Genomic DNA, 21456 nt, shown 5'->3' with positions numbered 1-21456 from the left:
ACAATCCTAATCTTCAAGCTTACTTACACTTTCATGAATCTGGGTATTGGTACCCATCTTAATCAAATTTATATATCTTATTTCCTAATAAATAGGGTAATTCAGATAAAACATCCTGACATCACCTTGTCAGATTATAACCCAGTTCTACTTACATTCCACTGCATGAAATAAGTACAGATCAGTTCCAGACTTCAGAGACTTGCACTAAATTTCCAACTGATCTTTTCACACCCTCTGTTCAAACCAGAATAATATTACCTGGAACTAAGACATGTAGTCAAAATTCAAACAAGCAGTAAAACAGCACATCATTGAATAGGGAAAAGAACAGGCCTTTCTCAAAAGAAAAAAAGCTAAGACCTATATAAAGAGAGAAACTGTTTCATAGCAAACCAACACAATGATACTGAATGCAGCAACGTCATTATAAATATTAACATATGGTAGAATTGAAAAGGCAGAAACAACTGAAAGAAATTTTAAAATAAGAATACAGCAGCGCTCAGCAGATACCACTGTAACAGTGATGCCATCTGGATGAGAGAGGTGGAAGTTGCATCTGATGCATTTTGCAAGGGATCAAAAGGCATGGCTTCCATTTAGACAACAAGTGAATTTTCTGCTATTGGTCTTTGAGAAGTTGGATTTTGAAGTATTTGATGCATGCTTCAGCATAGGCTGAGTATGAAGTTATGCCCTTTATGGGAAATTGTGGGAAAACTTTATGGGAAAACAAATTAAAAAAAATTTTATTAAGCCTTTACAAAACAGTTTGAACTATGCCATTTTATTCATATGCATCTGACATGTTTCCATTTTTAAGTTTTCGTTATGTTACTTGTGCCTTGTTTAATTTTAAATTCATACTGAAGATGCCCTTATTACTTGAGGGAAAACTTTAAAATTCTAACACAAGTGTTCCATTATTCTTTATTTAATCTAGATATTTAAATAAAGACTTATTAGTCTTTATTTAAATATCTACTGTAGTTATGTTTAAATTCATCAAAAAATAAAGAAAAATTCTTTTTTTTGAAAGTTTTTTCACTTGGTTATACTATAAATTAAAGATGCAAGAAATTATATTATATTCTTGCATCTTTAATTAAATAAAATAAAATCTGTAATTTAATTAAATTAAACTAAGAATATAATTAAATTATATTCTTAGTTTCATCCTTTATCCAAGCATGAAGTCACTTCACGACTGGGCTACTTGTATATAGAGGCTGATGACTTCATATCAATTGCCTTAGAATCCCATGGGAAGGGACACTACCCAGACCAGTTTCTTTAATGAAGTCTCATCAGTCAGAGTGTCAGAAGGGATACCAAGGTTGTCTCATGTCTAAAATACTCTGGATTAGAGATAGATGTTGAAAGTTTTTCCACTTGGTTATACTATAAATTAAAGATGCCAAAAAATTATATTCTTAGTTTCATCCTTTATCCAGGTGTAAGCAAACAAAGTTTGTCCATGAAGTCACTTCACAACTGGACTACTTGTATAAAGAGGCTGATGATTCACATCAATTGCCTTAGTATCCGATAATGCAATGCATATATCTTACAGACATGTATAATGCTATGCATTATGCGAAGGGCCACTACCCAGACAGGTGTTATAGTATTCATTTATAGTATAACCAAGTGAAAAAATTTTCAGCATCTATCTCTAATCTACAGTATTTTAGTAACAGTCTCCAGTTGATAGAGTAATGTAGGTAAGGAAAGTCGGCAGGACAGATGTGTAACCTCGAGAAAAGGATTGGCTCTGAGGACTGGGTGAAACAGTCCAGTTATAGAACGGTTGAGCGTTGACTAGCATTGGTGCCTTCACGTGGAAGGCTTCAGCTGTGATGCATGGCGGATGAACTGTCTGAACAAAGCATTGAGAGGTGTTGCCGCCATGTGATCCCTGCTCACTGTTGTGAACGTTTAAATGAAAGAATATCAGTCAAGATCACAGGTAACTGGAAGGAGCAAACATGACTTTTATTGAAGTGGATGATACTGGACATTGCTCTGGTTCAGATAGTTGGAATAAGCCTGTGTTTGAAAATTCATGTCTGAAGGGTAGGTCTGACACACCCTCTCTTTATAGAGGATCATCCCATAGAGAGAGAATGCTGAGTGCTAATTAGAAATGTGGGAACTTTCCATCCCACAGTGCACACCTGTGCACTGAATATAGGGAAACGCTTTTCAAGCAATGCCATCATTAGGCCTGCAAGGAGGCAGCGTACCACAAAAACTACACCCTGCCTCAGCACAGCAACTATCGGGAACCTTCTTGTCTGATGCTCCAGTGATGGTGGACTCATTGGATTAGGTTGATGGTCTTGAAGGGACGAATCCAATGGCTCCATCAATGACAAGTTGTGAGAGTGGGCTGCTTTAGGTTATAGATTACCATTTAGAGCATACTCAACAAGTGGTAGGATAGGGCAGGTTAGTTTATAAGTGAGCTATGTGTGTTAGGCAGATTTGCATGCTTGGTCAAATATCAGTTTAGGATGAGTGTTCAACTCATCCTAAACTGATATGCTCAACCATTCCATCACTGGACAGTTTTACCCAGTTCTAGTGCAGTGCCATGAAGTCACTTCACAACTGGACTACTTGTATAAAGAGGCTGATGATTGACATCAATTGCCTTAGTATCTGATAATGCAATGCATATATCTTACAGACATGTATAATGCTATGCATTATGCGAAGGGCCACTACCCAGACAGGTGTTATACCATACCTGCTTCGGACACCAGCCTAACTGGCCCAGTCCTCAGAGTCAATCCTTTTCTTGAGGTTATGGATCTGTTTTGCCAACTTCCCTTACATACATTATTCTGTCGATAAGAGACTGCTCACCTCAGAAACCTGTGGATACAGGTATGGTCTGGTATGAAAATCACACTCTCTCCCTCAGATTTTCAAGGGCTGACAGGAGTGCTCCAGACACTGCAGGAGGCACAGTGCTTTACGGGAATAGCATCTCCATCTCCAGACAAACTGATTTCAAGGAGCTAAACCCTTACAAAGAAAAGACAACTCTCTCCAGGACTCCTGTTGACTTCTCTGACCGCACTTGGCTATATCTTGGAATAATAAATTGATTTCCTTTTGGTCTACTGGTGGAACCAGCTCGTTTTTCTCACAATGCTATACTTTGTTGGAACAGATTTCTCCTATCCCTTAGGACCCATGTTCAACTGCTGTTCACATGGAACCCTTGTCTACCAATCCTCATGATTCTCACTTGAGTTATTTGCTACTATCACCCAGATGTGCACCAACAGCAGGCTTACGCCTAGCACCTTCCATACACGTTGCTGCAACCCTCCTATTCTTTGCAGTATAAGAGCAAGCTTATGATTGGTAGCAGCCAGGTATGGGCTGAACACTGGAGCTCTATCCATTTTCAGGGTTAGCTACTTCAGTAGGTGAGTTGTTACAAACTCCTTAGCAGATTCCAACTCCCATGGCCACCATCCTACTGTCTATAGCAGTCAACATTTTTCATAAAGCAACTCTCATAAGCGTCTTGCACCGGATACCATAACCCATCGTTTGAAGGATGAAAAGTAGACCAGATGTAAATTTGATAAGAAGCCTTTGATGCTAAATCCTATCAGATGCTATGGAAAAGTCAAATGCAACAATATTAAATTCTTCCATAGTACATATCCAAAGGTGGCTGATATAAGCAAGAGGATTCACTTTGATTTTGACCTGGAGAATTCACCCACTAATTCTTTAATTAAACTGACAGTTCCCCAGGCATTAAAGAAGTTGACCACTGCTCATCTTCTCCATTACCATAGCTAACACCAATGTGAGAGCAATTAGGTCAATAACCTGATAGTAGATACTTGTTTATTTTTTTATACATAAATATATTAAATGATTTTGTATATGACCCTAACTGTATTCTAATGAGGTACACTGTCAACAATACTAGCAATTCTGAACAGAATCCAGCATTACATTGATTCCTATGGAAGTGAAGGTCTCTTAGTTTCCCAGCACCTTCCTGAATGTTTTAAGAAGCATGGCAAAACTATTACAAATGGAAGGTCACAGTGTCCTTGATAAAACTGAAGTTTTATTTAAAAATAAAGCTAATCTTTATACTGCCAATTTTCTTAGCCAGTGTAATTCCATCTTTCTTAAGAAAAGATTCAAGACACAGCAGTATGGCTTTTTAAGTAGACTGTAAAGAGTTAGGCAAGAAAAACAATTACCTGAGTTGGAAGATTGCCAAGTTGACTATTAAATGTTACTGCAATATTGTTAGATGATGGCAAATTATTATTTTGCTCAAAAGTCTGCCTTTTTGGACGACAGATTTCCATCATCTGAACAGAAGACTTCACACTAAGGGGGAAAAAAAAAAGTGATTAAGTGATTTTCAATGTGATTAAGAAAACAGCAGTAATGAAAGTTTAATTCTTATCCATAATGAGAAACAGAAAACATTGCAATTTAATCTAACCTGATGCTAAAAAAACTTAGATATATTAGAATCTTATATTATGCTAGGAGTGTCTCCTTCTCAAATGAAGGAACAAGTCCACTATAATAATGCAGATGTCTGCAGATCAAATCCATATATTTCATAAAAATATGCTATTAATTATCATTTCAATTTTGAGAAATATCAAAACATTAATTTTATTGGTGAATTATAGTTGGTAACTTAGTTATTTTTAAATCTATGAAATATTAAAGAAACTGAATATTAAAGCTTCATTATACATTTCATTCTTGTGAGTTAATTACAAAAAATTAAAACTCCTTCAATGAAAAATTGCACTTGAAATACCCCTGGTTCAAGAGATGATTTCTTTCTTTCTCCCAATCCCTTCCAATTATTTAACATCAAATTTCAGAAATCTGACACACACACACACACACACGCACGCACGCACGCATGCACAAAAAAAAAATCAAACCTACTTTTAATTCTCCTTACACTAACTAACCTTTCTAGTCTCAAGAGAGTAGTGAATGGGGATAAGACATATACTGATTTTGTTCTTTTTTTTTCCCCAAAGGCATTTGACAGGATGCCATATGATATGTGGATTGGATTGGTAACTGCTTTCTGATATATTTCTGATGTAAGGAGAAAGGAGACCAGCTAACTCATGAACAGTACAAGAAAGGTGACCAGCATAGTAAGAAAGGCAAAATCACATTAATAGAAGTTAGCTAAGCAGGCAAAAGGAAATCCCAAAGAGATTTTTTTTAATTATGCAGTAAGTAAGAGGAAGAATGACTATCGAAGGATAACTTTAATGAGTGCAGACAGTAGAGAAGTACAAAGGCAAATGAAATTGTTCCGTGACCTTTTGCAAAGGTATATCATCTAAGTGAAGATACTGTTATGGAAGAGTTGACAGGCAGTGATATGAGAACAGAGGTGCTTAGGATACTGCAGAATCTGAATGCATATATAGCTCTAGGATTGGATGTGATATTAGCTCATGTTTTAAGAGAATGTATGGGGGAAGGAGATTGGTGATGCCTTTGACTAGCCTTTTTAATTTAAGTCTCAGCTCTGACAAAGTCCCAAAAGAGTGGAAGGAGGGCAAAATAATTCCTTTGCATAAAGGAGGATTTAACTCTGTGGCAGCAAATTATCGAGCAATCGGTATCTTAGAAGCAGTGGTAAAAGTACTGGAAAAGTTGATCAAAAAGGGAATTCAGCAATGGGTGGATAAGAATATGATATTTTCTCTATGAGGAAAAATACAGCTCTGTGAAGGGTCAGTCAGTCATGTCTTAGTAATCTACTAACTTTTCATAATAGAGTGACAGCTGAGCTGGATAAAAGGAATGGCTACACAATGATACCGCTGGATTTTGCAAAGGTGTTTAACAAGATGCCACATGTAACTCTGTTACACAAATTGCAACAAATGGGGATGGATATGAAACTGGTAATATTGATAAATTTGGTATCTGTCAATGAGGGTGCTCATGGACAGATACCAAAAAGTTGTATGTAGAGGAGCAGAATCTAAGCACAATGCCACAGGGCTATGTGCTTGGCCACTGCTGTTTAATTTGTACATAAATGATATAAGAAATAATTTGAAAGGAGATATTCAGCTGTTTGCAGACAATGCAAAATTCAGTAAGGTAATATATCATCAAGGTGATGTAGAGAGCTTGCAGGATGATAAACAGGCTGATAGTATGAGCAAAACATAATGGATGTTAATTTAATGGAAAAGTACCAAGTTATGCGTTTTGGGACACAAAGATTAGAAGCTGTGTAATACATTGAGGGAACTGTTCTCCAGGAAACTGATGAAGACAGGGATTTGGAGGGAGGGGGTAGTAGTAGTTGAAAGATTTGTTTAGAGCCATATTGCTAAAGTAGCCAGAGTAGCTCACAGGATTGCTTGGTTACTGAAGAACATACAAGCAGATATAACGGAGTTATCATTCCTCTTATAAAGCCTTGATAAGACCACATCTGAATTACTGTGCACAGGTCTGGGGAACCTGGGTTTCCTGTGGACGAGGAAGTGGTAGAGAGGATTCGGAAGCAAGTGACAAAGATGGTGAGTAGCCTGTGGGATGCTTCCTATGAGTATAGATTGATGGTTTATGGATTGCAAAAGTTGGTTAATAAGTGAAAAAGGGGAGGAATGATAGAAACATGATGCAGGAGAAATGTTTTAGCACTTGGCACAAGTGATAAAACAAGAGGTCATCTCTGGAAGGTGTGTAAGAGTGTGGTTAGCAAGGGTGTGAGGACTAGATTTTTTCACTTAGAGAGTGGTGAAGGAATGGGATGGGTTGTCTGAGTCAGTTGTGAGTATATCATCATCATCAAATTCCTGCCATGTACCCTCAAGGAATGTACAGGATATGATAGTACTACATGAAAAATTTACATCATTAATAACTTCCTCTCTACAATTTTCCTCCAAATCAGTCTGTTACTTGTCAAGACTCCAACATTATCAGATCTTATATTTATCGTCTAAGGCACTTTGTACCGTATCAATCTCCATCTATATCTTGGTCTTCCTCTGGGTCATTTTCCTGCCAACCTGGTGGAGAACACTTGTTTTGCTAATCTTTCCTCGCCCATTCTGTTTAAATGACCATACCACCTGAGATTAGCTCTGTTAACGCATTCCTGAATGTTGACAATGTCAAGTTCTTTCCTAATATCCTCGTTTTTAATATGATATTGCCATTGATGCCATCTGTTCACACCCCTAATCTTTCTCAGGACCCTCATATCTGAGGTCTCTAGTCTTTGGTCAAGTGTTTTACTTCTGACCCAGCTCTCAGATCCATAAGTTAAGAGTGGGTTGAACACTATCTTGTATACAGCTAATTTAGTGTTCCGACTAATTTCTCTCTTATTCCATATGAATTTATTCAATTGACTTCCTACCATACCAGCTTTGTTGATTCTGTTGTCTATTTCCATATTTAATTTACCATCTTCACTAAAAATCATGCCTAAGTAACTGAAATGTTTTACTTGTTCCACAGGTTCACCGTTCACAATGCAGTTGACATTTTCAACAATTCTGCCTATTTTCATTGTCTTTGTCTTTTTATCGCTGACCTTCATACCATATCTATTACAACAGTTATTCAATTTAGTCAGGGAATCTTGCAGATTTGTAGAGGATTTATTTAGAAGTATAACATCCAAAAAGCTAGAGACATCTCAAAACTAAATGAAGACAGGCTAAGAACAGCATATCAGAACATATTGAAAACTAAGCTTAAGACTCCAAGTGAGAAAAGCAGTAGAGGACATGATTCCTGAAAGAGAAAAGATCAATAAGAAATCGATAACTTAGGAAACCCTAAAATTGGTAAGGGAGAAAAGAGAACTGAAACTTAAAAAAGATAATTCAGAGGCAGCAGATGAGTTATACCATCAAAAATGCAATGAAGTAAGGAAAGCAGTAAGATCTGATAAAGCCAAATGGTTGGAGGACCAGTGCAAAGACATTGAACAGTACCATGGAGAACGAGAGGTCTACAAACTTATAAGAAATGTCAATAGAAAGTGGCAAACAAGATCAGTAGCAGTCAAAGATGAAAATGGTCAAGTCATACACAGATGGACAAGATGGTGCAGCGAACTATATAAAATTCAACTAAATGATACTGCAACAGAAATAATCGAAGAACTAAAAGCAATCTCTCCACCAGCAGAGATCTTTGAAAATGACATCTTGGAAGAGGAGGTGAATAAGGCTATAAAATATCTCAAGAACAACAAGAGTCCTGGAAATGACAACATAATAGGCGAGATGCTAAAATATGGGGGAGAATCAGTTGCAAAAGAAATACATAAGCTATGTAATGAAATATGAAGATCAGGGTATGCTCCCGAAGAGTGGAAAAAATCGGTCTTGGTTGTTCTTCATAAGAACGGCAGTGCTTTAGAAAGCACCAATTACAGAACTATTGCATTAATAAGTCATCTTGGCAAAGTGCTGATGAAAATACTAACAGAGCGCCTGAAGAAGCATATGGAGTAACATCTTCCGGATGAGCAAGCCGGATTTCAACAAGATAGAAGTACAGTGCAACAAATACTCCCACTAAGACTAATAGCAGAGAAAGCTCGAAGAAACAACAAAAAGATATATTGCTGTTTCGTGGACTTCCAAAAGCATTTGATAATATTGACTGTCTTGGAATCCTATGGTGTGGACAATAAATTGATCCGCCTGCTGAAAGATATAAACAGTCAAGCACAAGCAAAAATCAGGTGAGACTGGAGATTGGTTTACCACTAGTCAAAGCACAAGACAAGGGGACCCAATATCACCAATCATCTTCATCACACATCTGGGAAGAACACCAGATAAGATTAAAGAAGGTGGAGGCATTTCGATAAATGGCATGAGAATAAACTACCTCTGCTTTGCAGATGACATCGTCGTGATTGAAGAAGATGCAGCAAGGCTGGAACAGACGTTGCAAACACTATACACAGAAGGAAAAAGATATGGACTAAATGTCAACTTTGAAAAAACTAAAACAATGATATTCGGACAACAGGAGTTACTGAACAGAGTTACGATAGACAGATTTCAACTGGAAAATGTGGAACACTTCACATATCTTGGATGCCACATGACTAGGACCCCAAAAATAGAGATAAAAATTAGATTAGCCAGAGCAACAATTATTTTAAAAGCCATGGACAAAATATGGAAGAGCCTGGGTACTCCTGAGAGAATCTGAAAGGAGGATATTGGCATTTGAGAGGAAGTGATATAGAAAGATCTTGAGAATAAGCTGGATACAGAAAGTGAACAATGAGGAAATCTACAGACGAATGCAACCAAAAGAAAACCTGATTCAGAAAATAATCAAATGGAAACTATGTTTATTTGACCATATATGTAGAATAAATGATGAGAGAAAATTAAAAATGTTGCTGTTTGGAATGATTGAAGGAAAGAACAAAAGAGGAAGACCAAACAGAGAATGGGGCGATGACATCGTCAAATGGTGTGGAAACTCTATACACAAACTGAGTCATCTTGCACAAAACAGAATGCAATGGAAGAATCGTATCATGATGGCAGCAGACACCTACGGGCATTGGACATATGGTTGATGATGATGATGACGACGACAACACCATCTGCATAAAGCAAAGATCTGAAACACTGCCAATTTTGATATCATGTTTAATACCACTTTCCTTCATAATGTGATCCATATAAATAATGAATAACAGAGGGGATAATGTACATCCTTGTCTCACACCAGATTTAACATTAAACCATTTTCCTGTACTTCCTTCAATTCTAACTGCTGACTTACAACTCAAATAAAGACTAAGTATTGCTTGATATAATGACCCATTGACATCATACAACTGTAGCATTTTGAATAGCTTCTCTGTTGGAACCTTGTCGTATGCATTTTCCAGTTCTACAAAACTTAAATACAGATCTTTGTTATATTCCCATGATTTCTCAGCTATTTGTAGTAAAGTGAAAATCTGATCCTTTTCCCTCTATTTGGTCTGAATCCATCTTGTTCTTCACCAAGCTTTCCTTCTCAACCGTTTATCAAGTATACTTGCTTACCAGGAACACTCAGCAGAGAAATACTTCTGTAATTCTCACATTCAGTTTTATTTCCCTTTTTATATATGGGTACTATTAGAGCTCTACTCCAATCATCGGGAATTCGTCCCTCTGTCCAGGCTTTCTGAACTATGCAGTGCAGCCACTGTAAGACTCTTATACCACCATACCTCAACATTTCTGGTCGAATATCATCTACTCCTGCTGCCTTTCCACATTTCAAGCCTTTGATGGCTTTTTCTACTTCAACTATGGATATGTATTCCTGACTGTTGAGTGTTTTTTTACCACTGTGCTATCACTTCTTGTTTCATTTAGCAATTTTTCGAAGTAATTAGTCCATACTGAAAGGATATCTTTTTCTCCCGTTTTCATGTCACCCTTATCATCTCTAACTCCTTTTATGGCACTCTTTCCTCCATTCCAAAGTTTCTTCAACAACCTCTAGAATATCTTACCACCTTCTTGATATTTATTTTCCATGTTCTTGCCAAAGTCCTCCCATGACTTTTGTTTAGCTAGTTTTACACAGTGTTCAGCTTTTTTACATTTGTCTCTGTATTCTCTAAGAGCACAAGCTGACTTATTTGCCAGGAACTTTTGATATGCTTTATTCTTTTCCTTCCTGCCTCTTTAACTTCCTGTGTCCACCATGGAGTTCTGATTTTTCTATCCTTGCAGACAACCTCGCCACATGCCTCTCTGGCTGAATCAATCAGGGTTTTCTTCAAGGCTTGCCACTGAATCTCCAAGGTTTGGTTCCTGTTCTCAAACTCTTTCATTTTTTCTTGAATAATATTTGTGTATTTTAGTCTACAGTTCACATCTGAGAGCTGCTCAACTTTTATTCGCTTTAAAACTTTCTTACATGTTATTCTTTTCAATATGAAATTCAATTTTATCCTGCTCAAGACTAAATGGTGATCACTTCCAATTTCAAATCTTCTGTACATTCTGGTGTCCTGCACCAGTGGGAAAATATCACTGTCGACAATAACATAGCCAGTAAGACTTTTCTCATTCATTGCCTCTTCTCTCCATGTGAATTTGTGCACATTTTTGTGTTGAAACATGGTGTTGGTAATAAACAGTCCATGTCCTGACTAGAAATCCAACAGGTATTTGCCATTATTATTAGCTTTGCTCTTTTCTCCAAATTTTCCCAATATATTTTTGTATGTCTGACAATCATTTCCTACTCTGCTATTTAGATCCCCAACAAGGGTCAACTTTTCCTTTTTCATTGTGTCAGTTGCTTTCTCTAAAGCATCAAATAATTTCTCCACTTCTACCTTAGTAGAACCTTCTGTGGGACCATAGGCACAAATAAGTCTCATTGTCCAGTTCCCCATTCTCATATTTGCCCACATCACTCTACTTGAGACTGCCTGCCATTCAAGAAGATTAGCCTCGTATTTTATGTTAAATACTATGGCTACTACTTCTTTTCCTTGATTGTCATTGCCTGAATATAACATTTTGTATTTATTGCTCAGAAGTATCTCACCAGTTTTTGTCTTTTTTGTTTCAGTCACCCCTATTATGTCGATCTGGTACTTATCTAATTCCTCAGCTAGCTCCATTTCTTTGCCATTCAGGCTTCTTATGTTGATAGTACAGATCTTTAACTCTGGTGATGTTGAGTTAGGGTGTATTTTCAGATTTGTTCCAGTAGCTGACTTTTCGCTGTTCACCCTGGTTCCCTGGCAAAAACAATGGGGGGGGCCTCTAGTTTAACCAGGAGACGCCCCAGCCGGCATGAAATTTTGTGATGTTGTACCATCATTTTGTATTTTGGTTTAAGCCAATAAAAATACAATTTGGTTGGCTAAATCCCAAATTGCCAGCCCATCCTCGTTCGTTCAGTATCCAGGTAGATACCCAACAGGGTGCACCACGAGAAGGTGAGGATTGGATATTAGGTCAGAAGCCCTGGTCGGTTCTCTGCATTCCTTTAAAGGCTATGTGGAAGTCTCCTCTCAGTTATATATCTTTGACCCTTAAGCATCCCAGTTGTGGGGGGTGCCTAAGGGTCACAACTTAAGCACCACAGGGATGCTTAAGTTGTGAGTACTTGGTCTGTTAATTGTTTCAAGGAGAGGTAAGATATATATATTGTGTTGATAGTTTGGATCTCCCTCAATGTCTTAGGACTCAAAAACTAATTGGGGATTTCAATAGATAAGAAGTTGAAGTACAACTGAATGATCAATTCTGTATAATAATAATCATCGAGAATGCAGTTATCTTTCCAAGTTTTTACCTATTTTCATAGTTTTCATGTTTATACTGATTTTCCTGCCAAATTTATTATACCAATCATTCAATTTAGTTAGTGGATAATGAAGGCTTTAGTGAATTTAGAAGTATCATCTGCACAAAGTAAAGAGCTGTTTAATATCTCTAATTTTGGTATCAGCTTTGATGCGATTTTCCATCACATTTTGATCTATACGGATGATAGCAAAGGTGGGATAGCACGCACCTTTGACTTACATATGATTCTACATCAATGCTTACATTGATGTAGAATCATAAACATTTATCATATCATCTGCACACTTTTTTTTCTTGGTACTTTATTTTATGCCTTTTGCAGATTTCATTCTGATCTCCCAAGATGAAACTTACCCAACAATAGGCTATAAATCTATTAGTACTGTGTTACATGGTAGTACAATGGGTGGGCAGGCTAACGGTTATATAACCTAGAAACCCTACTATAGAGACCAAACTCTTTCAAACCACCACTTAAGGCTACCCTAAGTAGTTAGTGGTGATTTAACATTCAACAACAAAACTCACCACCTCAAGACATTCACGAGCATTCCTGCCTAAGGGCGGGGGGGGGGGAACAAACCAACAGTCTGTTGGTTTGAGAATGGATACATTATCACTCAGCCCATAAGGCTGGCAATATGTCTTAATAATAAATTAATAAAGTAAAAATGTGATCTTGACAAATCCTATTTGACCTGAATCCAGCTTGTTCTTTCCCAGATTTCAATTTCAGAATTTTAGCCTCTTCCCACATATGCACAAATAAATGCTTAGGTTCAGCAGGGAAACTGGTCTATAATTCTCGCATTCAGCTCCCCCCCCCACACACACACACAAGATAGGGATATATAAGAGTCCCATTATCACTAGTATTTGACCTATTGACCAGGCCATGCAGTGTAAGCCACAAATAAAATTTTCATACCTCTATATTTGAGCATTACAAATATCATCTATACAACTGCCTTTACACGTATCAGATGTCTGATAGCTAAAATGTACTGAAGAATTCCTCCTGGACATTTTCCACCAGTTTTGTGACTTGGCACTGTATTTAATATATTTTAAAAGTAAAAGTTAATGTAGTAAGAATCACTTAATATCCTAAGCAATTTCTGAATGTTAAAATCAGCTTTGATATTAATCAATGTTAATTATAATATTAATAAAATATTAATGAAAATAAACAGCACACATACTTGTTGCAATGTGCATAATTCACCAGATGATTCAATGTAACAAAATTATGGCTCAGTGCTTCCCCTGGAGCAATTCTTTGCTCTTGATCAAATGTGAGCATCCTTTTCAAAAGGTCAATGAATTCATGTCGATCAGCCTTTTCTGCAAGTAGCTCACCACCCTCTAAATCAGTTGGCACATTTACCTAAGAAAATATAAATCTTTTAAATCAATTCATTCAGATTTATCTAAATTAACTAGCTGAAATTAAGCTGTTTACTCATATTAAATTTCATTAAATATTGCATGTTAAATGCAATCTGGCTGATATCTATTAGCACATACATCGTTATTATTACTATCAACCTTAAACTTGGAACAAGTCCATCAGGGGCAGCAAACAACATGAAATCCACAAATTACCAAAATTTATATTTATACTGGATATATATACTTGACTACTACCCAATGCATTTAAGGACAGTTGTAGGTTTTACAATAACAGAGAACATACAAATATTTTGATGTACATCGTGAAGGAATGATACCACATTACATATTATATCTAGTACAATTATACAGTGACTTGCAAAAAGTTTGTATAGTTTTAGATAGTTAATGCTTTTGAAATTATGATACTTATTTATCAATACATGTCAAAAGTACAAGTGATGCTAAGTTACTAGTACTTTTGAAGATATTATGTAATGCTAAATGTTTAATATCAACCTATAAATAAATACTTTCTTTTGGTATCATAATATGTATTACACAGTCAGCACAGATTCAAAATTAAGAAACCAGAAAAATTAACATAGAACAGGAACAATCTAAAATACAGATGTTGTAGGCCTCATCGTTTAAACACCATTCAAGTCCAAAAGTACGAGTAGTAATTATCTATTACTACTCATTTATTTACCCATTCCTCATGGAAGTTGAAGGGATTTTCTTAAGGAAAACTTGAACATTTTTCAGGAAAACATGCAGAACAGCAAATGGAAAACCAACTAAATACAATGGGCCTTATAGCCTTAGTTGCTTAAGCAGCAATTTCAAACAATCTCTTATTTTAACATAGAATGCAGTTAGTTTGTCCCTACATTACCTTCAAACAGTATGTGATTTGAATGATGAGAAGTTGACTGTTTTACTTTTTTTTGCAATGTGTGCCCATTTGTGTAGTCTTTTAAACTTGTTTATATGTTAGAATTAGGGATGAGCTGAATATTTGGTTTTGCTCAGGTATTCAGCATGTTTTCAGGTATCTGGCTTAAAAAAAAAATCAGTAAAAAGATTTGGTATTTGGCTCACTGAAGAATTCCTGTTACCTGCATCATAACAAATGCAATGAATTGGGAAAACCCTCCCTTTTCTTGTGGCACTTCACCCAAAGGCTTGTTGCTTGCATAGGCATTTTCTTCACTTTTATTTTATAGTATGGAGTAAATAGGTTTATTAACAAAGAAATATATATTTACAAGTGATGATATGTACATGAACAACTATTGGTGGAATCTTGGTTGAATAAAGCAGTAATAAACAAAATGAACAAATTTTACTAAAAGAAAGAGCCAAAGGCTTCATTTCGGCGATGCAAAATTATATAACTTAAGTGGATATTAAATCCAACATCATTTCAAAGCTGAATACAGAAACTATAAAAGTTTCGCATGCAAATTGACCAGAGAGCTTGCGGGAATATATTGCCTTCTATTGGTCCATTTTGATAGGTTTCACTAGTCTGACAGCTGTTTCAAACTCATCCGTTTTCGTTCGAGACTAGGCAGAAACCTAAGCAAGCAAAAACTCTCAGTAAAAACACTCGTAGCATGGCAGTGGTGTATTCCCACAAGCTCTCTGGTCAATTTTCGCATGAAACTTTTATAGTTTCTGTATTCGGCTTTGAAATGATGTTGGATTTAATATCCACTTAAGTTATATAATTTTGCATCGCCGAAATGAAGCCTTTGGCTCTTTATTTTAGTAAATACTTTATGCACCGACTGAGAGTTCGCTTACGGAAAAATACACCTCGCCGATGCTTCAACTTCCCTAGTACCGAGAGTTTTTGCTCTCTTAGGTTTCTGCCTAGTCTCTGACGAAAAGCAATGAGTTTGAAACAGCTGTCAGACTAGTGGAACCTTCCAAAATGGACCAACAGAAGGCAATATATGGGCACTTTTAACTTTCGTGCTTTTCCTATTAGGTTTGGCTAGGGCAACTCATAGTATGGCGGCAGTGTATTCCCACAAAACTTTTATAGTTTCTGTATTTGACTTTAAAATGATGTTGGATTTAATATCTTTAATAGTGCATGCAAAGGTTCTCTGTCATCTTGGAGAACAAGGGTTGAGACATCTGCTTGACATATTGTGTAATCCCTTAGTTCATCAAGGTTTGAAGGCAAGTCTGGTAGAATACCCATTCCTTCAGCATAACCCAAATGAAGGCATCAAGTGATGTGAGATCAGGAGAACATGAAGGGTACTGCAATTCTGTGAACCTCGAGATGAGTCTCCGAGGAAAGTGTTCCAATAAATAGGCTCTAGAAGCAATGATGTGTGAAAGGTTGCTCTGTCCTGTTTGAATATCTATGCATGAAAGGGAATATTTTTTGCACAACACATCCTATGCAAATCCTGGGTGAACGGAACCAGCATGTTCTCGACGTAGTATCTGCTATTCAAGGTCACAGTTACATCACCCTCTTCAATGAAGTAGGGCCCAAATATGCTATGGCCAGAAACTGCACATCATGCAGTGATTGTCTCACTGTGAAGAGGTTTCTCTTGAACAAAGTCAAGTCTCAAAAAACCTGTAGGTTCATCTGCTTATATAACTGCTTAAATGGAAATGTGCTTTGTCCGAGAACCAGACATTATGGAGGAAGGACAGAACTTCATAGACCAGATGCATGCACAGTATTCCCCCCCGTGCAACATAATTCATTACTGTTAAACACTGATCCATCTGACTGTGTAGTGACTGCCTCGGGATCTCAAGTTTTACCACTGTTTGGTGTTGACTGCATTTCGGAGACTGTAACACCTTGCTCCAGCACACTTCTATGATTCTCATTTATATTAACAGTTCATGGTCTCCCCATGCCTTTGCATTACAGCAGAACACTCCCAATACATCAGAACCTCTCGTTTAAGGCAATGATGGTACTATTGCTTGGGGCAGGCACGCTTATGGAAAAAACTGCTCACAAACATGCTGTAGGCTTGGACCATTCACTCTACCAACTCCATATGAATGAAAATAAACAAAAATAAAAACAATAACTGTCTTTTCTTCCAATGTCAACACCACTGCTACAGCTAAATATAATGGCGCAGACTTTACACCTGCTCTTTATTAATGTGCACGCAGTTGAATGGCATATCTCACAGCACATGTACTGAAGGGGGGGGGGGGGTATTGAAGTTCATTACGATTTTTTTTCTCTTGCATTATACTGTAGTTTATATTATGCAGTCTTAAGAGTTCTTTATATTATGAATGATTATAATTAGTCTTAAAATATTGAGGAAAAAAAAGGTATAGTTTATGGCCATAATAATAAAAAGGAATATTTGGAAATTTTACTGTTAATATGAAGATTCAAAATTTGCAAAATGTAAAATATGCAAACAAAATATCATTCTGGTACAGGAATAAGGAAGAACACATCTATGATTAATCATATAGCAACGAATTTATAAAACTGAAATATTAAACCATAATGCAAGAGAAGTAAGCAATAAGAATCTGAAGTAAATCCACCAATACAAAAAATATTTTTTGACATTACCGAATAATCTAAAAAAATAGGATGCAGATGACAACCAGACAAAACCTTTGCATAACATTATGGCTGAAATGACTGCATTGAATAACAGGCCATTTTCAATCATTCAAAAAAGGATTTCAAAGGCTAATGAATAAACTAATTCAATAGTGTCATTTCTCAGAGAAAATTTTCTTTTGGTACCAGCTACCATCATAATCATTGAAAAATGTTTCAGAAGGGGACCAGATGCAAGCTTCCCACAAAAAAAAGGCGAAAAATTTCTTTCCCTACATCATAATTTAACATGAATGCATTTTGATTAATAAATCCATAATTATTCTCTATATTCCTACATCATAATTTAACATAAATGTATTTTGATTAATAAATTCATTGTAGTTGGTGGAATGAGTGGCGGAGACAGCTGTAGAGTAGGTGCCCTCCCTCGATGAGCCTTTGGACTTCCTGGAGGTGTTATGTAGTAATAATAATAATAATAAATCAGTAATTATTCTCTATATTGACAGTTTTATTATATTAAAATGAAGAATGTTATGGATCTAACCATATTTTATAACCACATGTATAAAGAAACTTGAAATAAGTTTCAAAAATTTACCAGAGAGCTTATGAGAACATAAGCTTCGGCATCAGAGTTGCCTTGGCTTGTGCTATTTAAAGGACATGAACTCTGAATAGTAGCTCATATATTTTGCCTTTTATTAGTGCATTCATTAGGTTTCAGTGGCCTAATAATGGTTACAAACCATAAGAGCAACAAATCCTCTGTAATCCTGTGTCAAAAATTTAAATTCCTCATAAGTGAACTCTAGTAAGGTGCATAATCAAATATGAAAATATAGAGTAAAGAAAGTAATTTGAAAAAGGTTAAATAATGGAAATATTATAGATCCATGTATATTATATAGCCAACTGTAGAAAATCTTGAAGTTTTGAAAATTTAACAGAGAGCTTATGAGAAGGTTATGTTTTCATATGATCTAGTATTTTTTCTTTTTTAATTTTTGGCTATAAAATATATATGGATCCATAATATCCTTCATTCAGTATCTTACTATTGACAAATTGAAGTCTCTCTGCTATGAAATAAAGATGGTTTGTTTTATTTTTGTATTTTCATGTGATTGCATGGTTAGGTGAAGTATTATTACACACATTTTTCAATCTTTTTTCATTGTGCAATTTGATTGAAGCATGCCAAGTTAAATTTTATAAACAAATGTCATCACCATCAAATTCCTGCCATGTTCCTTCAAGGGGTGTACAGGACATGATAGTACTACATGAAAAATTTACATAAGTTTCAGTAAGGAAATACTGTGAGTAGACATATTACTTATTAATATAATAACCGAATTAACTCATGTAAATTATTCTTTATTCGTACAATTTTCGCCTCAGTATCACAGGCATCATCAGTACAGGTACAAAGGCTAATTATTTAAAAAAAAATATTTTTTTTTTAAAAATAAATTTAGGAAATTTAACCTTAGCTACTTAGAAGGTGCTTCGTGAATATAACAGTTATTGTTTATTCTCATAGACAAGCTTATACGTTTGGTTATGCATTACTAAATCACTTAAGGAATTGACAATGTAGATAAGAATATAAATTAAATTACACTTTAATAAATATTTCCAATATTTCGGCAACGTCACGTTGCCATCTTCAAAAAGAACTTACAAAAATGGCACGTGCACGTAGGCACTACAACACAGTAACTGAGAATGAAGTGATGAAGCTATTGTTCTCCTAAAAGTCCTGATGGTGACCCCTAGCGGGCTAAGTAGGTGTTCTTGGCCATTGGGCTGAAGGTCTGCTGATGTAAGCCTCCCAAATTTGGGGCAGTCTCATACAACCAAATTTGTTGAGGTTTGAAGAGTTTCTTAGGGCTGAGGATGATTCCATGAATAGTCTTTCGAATTTGTATTTGCTACAGTGTATTACTGTAGCTTTCTTCCACCATATTCTGTGGAGTGTATCCAGAGCACGGTCTGCAAAAAAGAGTGGCAACTTGTGAAACCTGATGTAGTCCTTGTGTTCTGAAATTCTGATATTTACTGTCCTGCCTATTTGGCCAAAGTAAGACAGTTTACAGCTGCAAGGGACCTGGTATACACCAGGAAGGTCTAGGGGAAGTGGTTGGTCTTTAGTGAAGCAGATAAGGGATGCCAATTTTCTGTATGGTCTTTAACAGGAGGTCAAGTTATGTTTTTTTAAAATTTTGGTAATTTTTTCCAAGGTGCCTTGAATGTAAGAAATGGTGATGGATTTAGACTAATCTATGTTGTGAAGGGGGGGGGGTTTCATTATTTTTTGGATTTTTGGGGGGGAAGAGGTAGCCATTGGCTGAGAAAGTGTTGAGGATGTGATTTAGTTCAGTGTTTAGGACCTTGTCGTTAGAACAGATTAGTTTAGCCCTGTTGTATAGTGTTTTCACCACTCCATATTGTTGTGAGGGGGGGGGGGGGGTTTGTTGGCGAATGTACCTGCCTGTATGGGTGGATTTTCTATAAACTGAGAAAACCAAGGTTCCATCAGGCTGGCAGGTGACTAGTGCGTCTAGAAAAGGGAACCTGTTGTTTTCCTCTTTTTCCAGAGTGAACTTGATTCTGGGGTGTTGGTTGTGTAAGTGTGTTAAGAAGGAGAGGAGTGTATCATAGCCATGTGGCCAAATAGCAAACATCATTAACATAGTGAAACCATATGGTTGGTTTTTTGTGGGGCAGAGGCTAAGGCTTTTTCTTCAAAGGTCTCCATAAAGAAATTGGCCAAGGGTGGGGAGAGTGGCGAACCCATGGCTGTCCCCTCTATTTGTTTCTAGAATTTTCCCTGCCAAACGAAATAGTCTGAGTTCATTGTGAACTGAAATAGGGCTGAGATATCGCAAGAAAATTTAGTTTTCTTGCGATATCTCAGCGATTGGATTAGCTCTAAAGTTTTCTTGAGTGGGACATTTGTGAATAAGGAGGAGACGTCAAAGCTGACCATTATATCAGTATGTTGGAGTGTAAGGTTTTCTATGCTGGTTTTGAAGTGGGCAGAGTTGTTTATGTGTGACGGTGTGTTGCCAGTATAGTGTATGAGTGCTTTGGCCAAATGTTTAGCTAATATGTATGTGGGGGAATCAATGCCATCCACTATGGGACATAATGGCACATTTTCTTTATGTATTTTTGGGAGTCCATAAATACAGGGGGGGGGAGTATAGAGTTAAACAGTTTTAATCTGTTAGTAACTTCTATAGGCCAAGAAGCAACTTTCTTAAGGAGCCTGTGAAGTTTTCTGATTTGTGAGTTGGTGGGATTGTATTCAACAGGGAGGTAAGTAGCCTGATCTAATAGAAAAGCATTAAGCTTACCTGTGTAGTCCTTTTGGTTAAGTACTACAGTTGCATTTCCCTTGTCTGCTTTGGTGATAATTATTTCTTTATTATTCCTCATTTCCTGCAGAGCATTATATTCCTTGTTGGATATGTTGGTTTTTGGTGGTCTTGCTTTGGAGAGGACACAAGCTACATCCAGTCTTACACTGTTGGCGATTTGATTCGGATGGTGGCGGATTCCGCGTTCGATTTGGATCATAATATCCTCACTAGGTATTTTTCTGGGAGCAATAGAAAAGTTGTGGCCATGTGAAAGCGCGTTAAGTGCTTCAGGTTGACTGAAGAAAGGTTGATGACGGTGTTGGTAGGAAATTTTGGATTGACGGTAGAGTTCTTTTTTTTATTTTTCGAATTTTTTGATCTGTCGACCTCGTATTTTTTTAAATTCTTTCGTCTGCTGCGGTACACGAGACATCATGTAAAACTGACCAAAGCTCATGATTTAAAGTGCACGAAAGCTCTTCTTCAAGAGCACGAATAGCTTTGTTAATGTCAGCTAACAAATTCGAAAGACTATTCATGGAATCAGCCTCAGCCTTAAGGAACTCTCCAAACCTCAACAAATTTGGTTGTATGAGACTGCCCCAAATTTGGGAGGCTTACATCAGCAGACCTTCAGCCCAACGGCCAAGAACACCTTCTTAGCTCGCTAGGGGGCACCACCAGGACTTTTAGAACTTCATCACTTCATTCTCAGTTACTGTGTTGC

General features: G+C 36.6%; 1 protein-coding gene across 3 annotated transcripts in view; it reads right to left on the bottom strand.

Annotated features, from left to right (window-relative positions):
• The window catches only part of LOC150105819 (homeodomain-interacting protein kinase 2-like), a 325632-nt gene that overhangs the window by 124029 nt on the left and 180147 nt on the right, over nt 1–21456 (bottom strand). For all 3 annotated transcript variants that reach the window (XM_090394360.1, XM_090394362.1, XM_090394361.1), the window contains exons 12-13: nt 13583–13767; nt 4248–4380 (exon numbers count right to left, since the gene is read on the bottom strand). In XM_090394360.1, coding sequence (XP_090250486.1) covers nt 4248–4380; nt 13583–13767 — 318 coding nt within the window. The remainder of the gene's footprint in view (nt 1–4247; nt 4381–13582; nt 13768–21456) is intronic.

Source organism: Typopeltis vanoorti, chromosome 6, assembly GCF_054136105.1.
Source record: "Typopeltis vanoorti isolate ZY-2024b chromosome 6, IOZ_Tvanoo_1.0, whole genome shotgun sequence".
In the NCBI taxonomy this organism is placed as follows: domain Eukaryota; kingdom Metazoa; phylum Arthropoda; class Arachnida; order Uropygi; family Thelyphonidae; genus Typopeltis; species Typopeltis vanoorti.
The sequence above is the reverse complement of the archived record's forward strand: the minus strand, read 5'-3'. Positions and strand labels throughout refer to the sequence as shown.